The sequence below is a fragment of the Tursiops truncatus genome, chromosome 18 (assembly GCF_011762595.2).
Source record: "Tursiops truncatus isolate mTurTru1 chromosome 18, mTurTru1.mat.Y, whole genome shotgun sequence".
NCBI classification, from domain to species: domain Eukaryota; kingdom Metazoa; phylum Chordata; class Mammalia; order Artiodactyla; family Delphinidae; genus Tursiops; species Tursiops truncatus.
In genome coordinates, this window is record NC_047051.1 from 17,951,103 (window position 1) to 17,961,735 (window position 10,633).

General features: G+C 39.0%; 1 protein-coding gene across 17 annotated transcripts in view; it reads left to right on the forward strand.

Annotated features, from left to right (window-relative positions):
* RCBTB1 (RCC1 and BTB domain containing protein 1) overlaps positions 1-10,345 on the forward strand; it is a 66,052-nt gene extending 55,707 nt beyond the window's left edge. For all 17 annotated transcript variants that reach the window (XM_073795168.1, XM_073795173.1, XM_073795174.1 and 14 more), the window contains 2 exons: positions 622-752; positions 8,077-10,345. In XM_073795168.1, the coding sequence (XP_073651269.1) occupies positions 622-752; positions 8,077-8,217 (272 nt within the window). In that variant the 3' untranslated portion in view covers positions 8,218-10,345. The remainder of the gene's footprint in view (positions 1-621; positions 753-8,076) is intronic.
* The last annotated feature ends 288 nt before the right edge of the window (positions 10,346-10,633 follow it).

Here is a 10,633-nt window from a genome sequence, read left to right on the forward strand (position 1 = left end):
AGAGGGATGGACTCAGAGTTTGGGATTAGTAGATGCAAACTATTATATATAGGATGGATAAACAACAAGGTCCTACTGTATAGCACAGGGAGCTATATTCAATATCCTGGGATAAACCATAATGGAAAAGAATATAAAAAAGAATGTATACCTGTGTATAACCGAGTCACTTTGCCATACGGCAGAAATTAACACAACATTGTAAATCAACTGTACTTCATTAAAAATTGTTTTAAAGGTAGTATTGTATCGATATGGTTAATAATTACGGACACTATACGACTGTGGTCTTATTTTACTTTTTTAATACTGAAGTATAAGTTGCTAATGGATTTAGCGTATCATTTTGGAAACAAAATGAGGGGGGAAATTTAATTTTTTCCCCTTCCTTTGTACTACAGAAGAAATTGTATAAAGTGAGTATAGGAGAGGTATGTTTGGGAGGTGGGGAAGGGATGGACTGAAAAAGAGAACTTATTTAATAAAATTCAGAGTGTTATTCCCTAAGAAACTTCTGCTGATTTATCTACATAACTCTTCACCAAAGTGAAATATATATATATTTATAAATGATTGGAAATTACTGTAACCTCAGTTAAGCTTTCCACATTTTACTTTCAGGTCTTTTGGATTTGGCGACATCGTACTGTGAAAACAGACTGAAGAAACTTTGTCAGCACATTATCAAGCGAGGAATCACCGTGGAGAATGCCTTTTCATTGTTCTCTGCCGCGGTCAGATATGATGCAGAGGTAACATAAAATAATAAGCAGAAACACAAACCGCCCTTAACACCCCGTGAGCACGTTTCTCCTTTCTTGTGTGAGACAAGAAGCGTGATGAGTAACTTCACTTCTATGTAGGGAATCATTGAACTGACTGACCCCTAAAAAATGAAATCTGGCTTGCTTTATTCTCTGTTCATAGTTTCAAACACGGTTGTTTCTCTACTTATATTTTTACCTAAGCTAGGAAGCTAACTGAAGTCCCAGCAGCTATACTGCAGGTTGGAATATAAAGTGCCATACCTAGTGGGACTAACAAACAGCATATTTTAGTTTCAAGTATTTCTCCAGGTCAGCTTAATATATTTTTCTCAAGATCCACTTTGCCGTCTCCCCAGCTCTCCCCTGTCGTAAACCAAGGCTGCCCTGTGATTTATAGCTAGCTGTGTGTGCTCTGAAAATTCTATCATCGTCTAATTATCACAGTTATTCATGGGTGAAGAGCTTGCTCTGGACTCCTTTTTGTTTGTTTGCTTTTTATATTGGATTGATTGATGGATCTCTAGGGAGTCTCTGAATGAATGAGCTTTTGGGAGTCTTGTGTTTCAGACATTTATGTACATTTTCTTTAAGTTAAGAGCCACGATATCATCAGATTGTAAGCTCCCTCTGAGCAGGAACTGTATCTTATTCATCTGTGTGCCTTGTGCCTGGCACATGATAAATGTTTGTTGAACTGAATGAAGATTGTACCACGTGAAGGATACATGAAGGATAATTAGTGAACTCAAGGCTGGTATGGTTGGTTTTACATATTCATGAAGAATAAAAGTCAAAGAGCAAGAGTTTTGGAGTTACAGATGTCTAGCTAAGGTGCGCACCCTAAATGGAACAATTAGTCTTTCTTATAGGTATTTTGTCATCATATGATGAGGCAGATTACCTGGTATCAGGGAATCTACCAGACACCTGCAAAGATCTGCAGCTGTGGCTTTGGAGATGTGGTGGATAGACTTCATCTTTGTCACATTTGGGGATCAAAATGGACCATTATGTCTTGCATTTTCAAAATGTACCCTATCTTTATTTCAGATTATGTTATGATTATAAATATTTGGTAAGGTCAGATATAGCTGATTTTCTCTGTGACCTTTTCAACAGATGGAATGATGATCAAAGTCAATCATTTCTAATGGGAAATGGAAATATAGTTTTTTTCCTACCCTTTCTTTGTCATCGTGAACATCTTTATTAGAAATGCTGTTTCTTTAGATTTTATTTCTGCCCAATGATGTAATTTTAAATTGGTCCATGGCTTTTCTGTCCATTTGGTGATTGACTTTAGAATCCTCTGTGTCTCACCATACTCCTCCTCAGTGCTGATGAGTTCCATATTCTTGGGATTAGCATCTTGCTGACCAAAACCAGTCAGAACCACATGGGCAGAGGCAGATATCTCGGCTTGAGTTGCTGGAAATGTCTTCTGCACTTTCAGCTTTTCTACCCCAGAACGTTTATAGAAAATGCCTTATTCCACTTCTACCCAAGCCGGTTGATCATTTCCTTCAGTAGTTTTCACTTTTCTGATATCAAGTATAGATACATTAAAAGCTGTCCCTTGTTTGAGACCACAAACGCATGTGCTTCCACAGAGTCTGTCACAGTGCGGGCATATAGTTGGCACTCAGAAATGTATGTTGAGTTAAATGAACGAATGAATGTGTAATATTTGAAACACCTCACCATGAAGTTCTGCTTTTCTAAAAAAATGTAAAAACAAACAAACCACAACTCACAACCCCACAAATATTATACATTCACTGTAGAAAAATTAGAAAATAGAAGGCAAAAAGCCTTCTTTCTAGGTTGTTTGGTTTTGATTGTGTTGGGAGTTATGTAATCGACTAATGTAGCTTTACGTTACATTTCCTTAATACTGTAGAATGTAGAAAGTAAATAAATGAAGTCTCTAGAATATAAAAATAAAACCCACTTACTATATCTATTAGTTGATGGGAAGCTGCTCCTAAGACAGATTGGAAATTAGCTGCAAAATCCGTTGTTTTCAGACGTTGAACTTGGGGACCCTACTTGACTTTCCCTTCACTCTGTTGGTTGAAATGCTGGGAGGATGGAGACTACTACCTGCCTCTCATGTTTCTTCTCTTTGCTATAAAAATTACTGTGGTTCCTCCATGCCTCCTTTTTTTTTTTTTTTTTTTTTTTGTGGTACGCGGGCCTCTCACTGTTGTGGCCTCTCCCGTTGCGGAGCACAGGCTCTGGACGCGCAGGCTCAGCGGCCATGGCTCACGGGCCCAGCTGCTCTGCGGCATGTGGGATCTTCCCAGACCAGGGCACGAACCTGCGTCCCCTGCATCGGCAGGCGGACTCTCAACCACTGCGCCACCAGGGAAGCCCCATGCCTCCTTTTTTTTTTTTTTTTTTTTTTTTTTGGGGGATGCGGGCCTCTCACTGTTGTGGCCTCTCCCGTTGCGGAGCACAGGCTCTGGACGTGCAGGCTCAGCGGCCATGGCTCACGGGCCCAGCCGCTCCGCGGCATGCGGGATCTTCCCGGACCGGGGCACGAACCCGTGTCCCCTGCATCGGCAGGCGGACTCTCAACCACTGCGCCACCAGGGAAGCCCCATGCCTCCTTTTAACAAGAGAATTTTGAAGCAAATGGACATACATAAAAAGAGCGAAAATGTATTGACTCAGTAGTTGTGGAGATTTTAAAAAGTAAGCTAATTGTTGTGGAACCCTTGCATTAATGAATGCATTGTCAAACTTTCTGCATGTCTTTATAAAGTAAAGAAGGACTTGGAGAAGGAGCACTTAAATATTCCTCTAGTACAAACCTGAATAAGTATCGGCATCAAGGGAGAAAATGCATATAAAACATTGTCTCGTGATAGTTCTGATCACATTATAAACTTTTTTTTTTTTTAGTATTTTGAAATGCTTCTATTTATACTGTTTCTTTTCAGGAGATTTTTGTTTTCTGTGTCTATTTGAACATTAGAAGAAACAGTTGGGGATTTTTTTTCTGTTTAACCAGAATAGAGAACTTTCCAGAAAATCCTACTTTCTGAGCAGCTATGTCTTAAAATTTTGCTTTTGGTGGGAGAAGCAATAAATATGAGCCAGGAATCTAATTCCAAAATTGATTTGGGATATGAGTATTGGAAAGCTTCGCGCTAAAGCCAGATGGTCAGCATTTATTTCTTTTTTCAAGGGGTTAAATTAAAAGTTTTTTGTGATCAGTAGACTGTAAAATACTTTTTGGGTAGTGAGAGAAGGCACCTTTAAAATTTTTTTCCAGTACAGTGAGACACTTAAATACATTCTAAAAAACAAAATCAAAACCTACTTTGATGTGGAATATTTTGTACTTGATATGCAGTTGACCCTTGAACAATGCAGGGATTAATCGCGTATAACTTACAGTCAGCCCTCCATATCCCTGGTTCATCCGCATCTGCGGATTCAACCAAACTTAGATCCTGTAGGACTGTAGTATGTACTATTGAAAAATATCCTGGGTAAGTGGACCCGTGCAATTCAAACCTGCGTTGTTCAAGGGTCAACTATACTATCAAGTGAATTAGAGACTATAGTGTTTGGGTTTTGTTATCTAATTATTTTAACAACACGTTTGGACAGTTAGGTGTGGTTCTCGGTATCTGCCGTCTGAAATGTGTCTCAAGGGTGGCCTGTGACACAGAGGTCTCACCCTGGCCAAGTGTCCTCCCACAGGAAGTCTTAGCACTCTCATGTATTTTAGATTTTAAGACTGGATAAGAACTCCGTTGAAGGCTGCATTAGCATTTTTAAAATGTGGATATTAAGACCATCAGTTCTCTGTGTTTTGTTTCTAAAGAAAATCTGTGGAAAGGAAAAACAACTTATTTTCAGAGTGTGTATAGTTATTGGAATAATTTAATTTAAATGCTTAAAGATTTGGAGCAAATTTGTAAATTTAGAATAGCAATATTTTATTTTGATCTTCCTTATTAATTATAACAAATCTGATATCTGATTTGCCCCAGAACCACTTACAATAATTTCACCACAGAATGTCATAAACATGGACTTTGGTTTCTAAACACCAAGAATACCATATTAGACTCCTTGATTTTACACCCTTCCCCACTTTCTTATTCCATGGCCTTGAGAAGACTCTTAGGAACTTTTTTCATCTACTGGTCAAGTGGTCCTTCTCATCCTTCTTAGAAATTTTTTTTTTTTTAAGCCCAGCAGTCCTGTTATAGTTGACTTATTAGTTGGGTAAGAGTTGCATTTTCTTCTGGGTAATTGAAGATCTGATCGTTTGCAGCGTGAGGTGAACAGATCTTGTAGGTTTTTATAGTATTTAAGAATTATCAGAAGGGTGTTTATCTAATCCACACGTCAACATCAATGGCACACTGGCTCAGGTTGCGAAGTGAATGTGCTTGGCTGTGCCACTCTCTGGTTCAGGCAAATGAACATGCAAATTCCAGTTTCTCTCTTCAAGTGTGTTCAATGCTTCCTTTTCCCAAGTTCTGCCTTATCCAACGTGTAATTAGTTATTTAAACAACCCAGATTTAGATTATTTTCAGTATTCTTGAAACTGTTAAACATTTGTTGAATACAGTTGACCCTTGATCCACACAGGTTTGAATTGCACAGATCCACTTACATGTGGGTATTTTTCAGTAGTAAACACTACAGTACTACATGATCCACGGTTGGTTGAACCTGCGATTGTGCAGGGCCAACTATTAATTGTACTTGGATTAACCCCTGTGTTTTTCAAGTATCAACTGTACTGAGAAATCTTTCCAAACTAATTGGAGGGGAAGGGAAGGCAGTTTGATAAAACTATTTTCATAGGTATATGAACTGATTTGTAATTAGAAGCACCATTTGTATACCTGTACCATATAAAAAAGTTCTTAAAGTTTATATTCAAGGTAATCTATACAGTAGGTAAACTGAATTAACTCACTTTTTCATTATACTACCAAGGTCTTTAATTCCAAATAAACAGATATAGAAGTGGTAAGGTTTTGCAGTGTCAGAATTTAGTGTCCTCTCTTTCTCCTTTGAATTTGAAATTATATAATTAAAACTTAATATTTAAAGATCCTTATCTGATACATTACATGGTTTGAAGAACTTTTTGTGCTATGACTGGCTCCTTCTTCCTAAGTTATATGTAGATAAACTAGTTTTCTATTTTTGATAAACAAGATTAAAATATGACTTTCATCTTTCCGTGGGATATAATTTAGTCCCTAGAGCTATTTATTAACCATTGGGTTATGATACCAGGAGTAGTGCTTTTTCTTTAATAATAATGTGAGAGAGAAAATGTTTTCTATTGTTTAACAGTTTATTGTAATACACCCGAGCATTCAGCTGTCCATTCACCCCACTGGGAATCTCTTATTAAAAAACATGGATTCAGGTATTGTGCTAACATTTTAAATGCATTTTCAATTATCTGGAGAATAAAACTCTGACAGTAGCTGGCTGAGAGACGTTAAATGTGGTTTACCTCTTACTGGTTATATGCCTGGAGGGGAGGGACGAGAGACTCTTAGAATAAGGAAGTATTTGTTTGCAGGGGTCTGAAAGGGGTGTTTCTGTATGCGGATGCGGCCCTTCCCCACCCTGCCTAAAATTCTCATTTGGTGGTGGCTGGGAAACACAAAGCCAAGACCCTACAGTTTAACAGTTGTTGAGATCCTAGTTTGACAGAACCCTGAGTACTGACCTTCAGTATTGTTGGCCACGTTACAGAAACTGAGCTCTTAGACTTCATCTTTGTGTATATTCCAGGTACCTAATTGATTTAGTAAATATGTTCCACTTTTTTTTTTTAATTTATTTTATTTTTGGCTGTGTTGCGTCTTCGTTGCTGCGCACGGGCTTTCTCTAGTTGCAGTGAGCGGGGGCTACTCTTCATCGCAGTGCACGGGCTTCTCATTGCGGTGGTTTCTCCTGTTGTGGAGCACGGGCTCTAGGCACGCGGGCTTCAGTAGTTGTGGCTTGCGGGCTCTAGAGTGCAGGCTCAGTAGTTGTGGCGCACGGGCTTAGTTGCTCCGCGGCATGTGGGATCTTCCCAGACCAGGGCTCGAACCTGTGTCCCCTGCATTGGCAGGCAGATTCTTAACCACTGCGCCACCAGGGAAGCCCCTGTTCCAATGCTTGAAGGGACAAACAACAATATAGTAGAGTTTTGCTGGAGATGAAAGCATGTCTTAGCATAGGTAGAAATAGATCTTTTTTTAAAAATTTATTTATTTCTGGCTGTGTTGGGTCTTCGCTGTGTGCGCGGGCTTTCTCCAGTTGCAGCAAGCAGGGGCTACTCTTCGTTGTGGTGCGGGGGCTTCTCATTGTGATGGCTTCTCTTATTGCGGAGCACGGGCTCTAGGTGCGCAGGCTTCAGTAATTGTGGCACACGGGCTCAGTAGTTGTGGCTCGTGGCCTCTAGGCACACGGGCTCAGTAATTGTGGTGCATGGGCTTAGTTGCTGCGCAGCATGTGGGATCTTCCCGGACCAGGGCTTGAACCCGTGTCCCCTGCATTGACAGGCGGATTCTTAACCACTGCGCCACCAGGGAAGCCCAGAAATAGATTTTTAAATTGTTCTGGTTTGCCACTTGTGTATGTTACTCTCCCTCTGAATGTTGGTAGTTGGTAACTTCCATTTGTCTAACTGAAAAGTCAAGTCTCTGTGACTATTCTTTTGTGGATTGACTATCCGAGAAATTAGCGTGGTGGAAGTTGTAGTATATTATTCTTTGTGGCTTTAAAAATGAAGGCATTTTTATATAGGAGAGCATGAAAGTGAATTTAAGGTCTTTGGAAGTTTTATTTTTAATGTGTCACTTCAGGTTGACCATTTCTCTTCATCACTTTTCTGTTTCTTAAAGTCTTCGCTTCCTTGGACCAAATGACCCACATCTTAATTCTTTTCTCTGACTTCTTGAATGTGGTAAAACATATGATATGGACAAAAGTTGTTTCAGCTTTTTAAAACCATGTCTTTGAGTGACTAGACTATGTGATAACCATGAGGAAATCACCCCCCACCGTGTGTGTGTGTGTTTGTGTGTGTGTGTGTGTTTGTGTGTGTGTGTGTTGAAGAGTCAGACTTGAGTAGGGGAACCATTGCTTTTACTGTGTGGTGAGTAAATAGTTTGTATTTTTCTGACATGTACCTGTGGTCACTTGTTTGCCTAGTTTGAGGTTTCTGGCCTCAAATCTCTTCTGGGGGAGGGTGAGGGAGCTGGAGAGAAGTAATTCAAAGTTAATTAAAAAAGGCCTCTTCTTGTTTTTATTTTTGTTGTGTGTGTCCAGGATTTAGAAGAATTCTGCTTTAAGTTTTGCATCAATCATTTGACAGAAGTTACACAGACTGCAGCATTTTGGCAAATGGATGGCCCTCTGCTAAAGGAATTCATTGCTAAAGCCAGTAAATGTGGAGCCTTTAAGAACTGAAGCCCAAGACTGCTGGGTTTTGTGTGAGTGCTCTGGGGCTGCTGGTGATGGTGTGTCGTTTGTGCTCTATGGGTGATGTAATTCTGCAGGTAAAAGAGCCCATCAGGTTGATTTGCTCACATGGAGATACAGTTCTCTGTGTAAGGATACAGGAAGGGTGTACGGCTTTTCCTGAACCCATTTTAAACAACCCTTATTTCCAGATGTGTATATTTTAAATGTGACCTTAACGTTTGGCTGGGACATTGTACAAGGGTGAAAGTCTAGCTGGTTGTTTGTTTTTTGTTTGGTTTGGTTTTGATTAGAGGAACTCCTGAAGTTGGAAAGGGGGCTTTGCGGCAAGTCTCCTGGCTTGCATATCGACAACCCTTTTGACGCCAGGGGTTGGGATAGGGTGCCAACTGTGAGAGGTGTAGAGGCCCCACTGGGAATGACAGATGCTGACTTGGGGGCTTGTTGAAGGGCTGCATTAGTTGCTAGTTCAGTAGCTTCACTGTGAAGGAATAGTTAAGATTGTCTGAGGCTTTTGTTTGTGTATTTGCATTATTGATGACTTTTTTAACTTCAAAATAATATTCAATTTAATATAAGCCTATTGAAATGATAATTATGTGAAGATGAATTTCTAGGTTAGTCGGGGTTTCTCTTAAGACTTAAGTACGTAAAGAGTCGTAATGTAGAACTACCTGTGAAAACTTGATAATGAAAGAAACTTCATTTGGGTGAAAGTGGATATTTTATAACTCAGAGTCTCCACTACTAACAGCGTTTTCTTAAGGTTAAATTTGAGAACCCAAATTTAAATCCCCCCACCTTTTCTCCTATAAATGCTAATCATATAAGAGGAAAATAGTGATATATTCAATGTACTCTTGCCTTCCTGAATTGTGGTTGCTGAATCATCAGATCTGCTACGTCCGACTCAAATAAGTGGTTCTTAAAACCAAGTTTCTTACAGGACTTAGTAGAATTTGTTTTTAATCGATTTTTATCTATGCCAAATGCTGTCACACATTTTGCTTATTTGAAATGTCACCAGCTTTCACGTTTGATTTTCCTTTCCTTTTAATTGTGTTAGGTAACTTTGAAAAAGGATCTAAATTATGAGGGTGTTTTTTTGGTCTGGTTATGAAATGTGACTTTGGGAAGTAAGAGTGTTCAACTCTGGGTTTTATCACGTGTGCCCATTGAGCTTGCTTCAAGGACAAAGCTTTGTTCTGCTCTCTGGCCCACGGACTCATTTCCATTTGTGGGGGCTCCTTTAGTGAACTGTGTCATGTTTGGAAGGTCCTCCATCTGAATTTAGAGACCGAATCCATTTTCAGACCCCAATTAAAAAAAGGGTGAAGAGATGCTGCAGCTACTGTTTTTAGCAATGTTTCTAAGTATATTGGGGGGTGAGGGCCCAAAGACGGAAATTCATTGATAGATGAAATAAACCCGGAAGTCTCAGCCCCCTTTTCTTTACCATGTTGCAAGTGATTGAAGCCCAATGAGTTATTAGGTTAGAATTAGCTCTGCAACATAATAGAATTTTCTTACTAGGTTGATAAATGTACATTAATTTGATTATTAGCTATGATGGGTAGTGTTTCTAACAGTCACTGTCTATAGGCTTATGATCTGGACAAAACAAGAACTTCAGTAAGTTTACTATTGCTCTTACTTGAAAAAAAACTTTAAAAAAGCACAAATTAACATAGATCCATTTCCATAGATAGTTCATTCACTAAACAAATATTTACTGAGTTCCCAATAGGTGAAGAACCACTTCTCATATTAGATTACTGAGTAATTTGTATGACTATATTTTCAGTGAAGAGAACAGAAAAAAGTCTCTCAGAAAGTACTTGAGTATCTTGTGTTGGTTTTTTTTTAAAAATAGGCTCTCTTATTTTTCTACTTGGTTTTGTTGTTCATCATAGCAGGAGATGAAAACTATTCTTTGAATTGTTTTTTTCATCTGATATAATAGTGAAAGCCAAAGTATTGGTATTTCTTCACATAGCCCTAAAATGTACTCTTGAACTTCCTACTGGAACAAGGTTTGATACGCTAGTTATATAGGTTGTATATATGTAATGTTTAGAGTGACATATTAATAAATAAAGCAATCTGTTAAAATAGGCATGTAGAGTTATTTTTTCCCTCTCAAAAATCAATAATCTGGCAGCCTTAAAAGGGAAGGAAATTCTGACACATGCTGCAGCTTGGATGAACCTTGAGGACATTATGCTAAGTGAAATAAGCCAGTCCCAAAAGGACAAGTACTGTATGATTCCATTTACATGAGGTCCCTGGAGTAGTCAGATTCATAGGAAGTAGAATGGTGGTTGGCAGGGGCTGGGAGAAAGGGTATAAGGGGTTATTGTTTAATAGGTACAGAGTTTCAGTTTTGCAAGATGGAAAGAGTTCT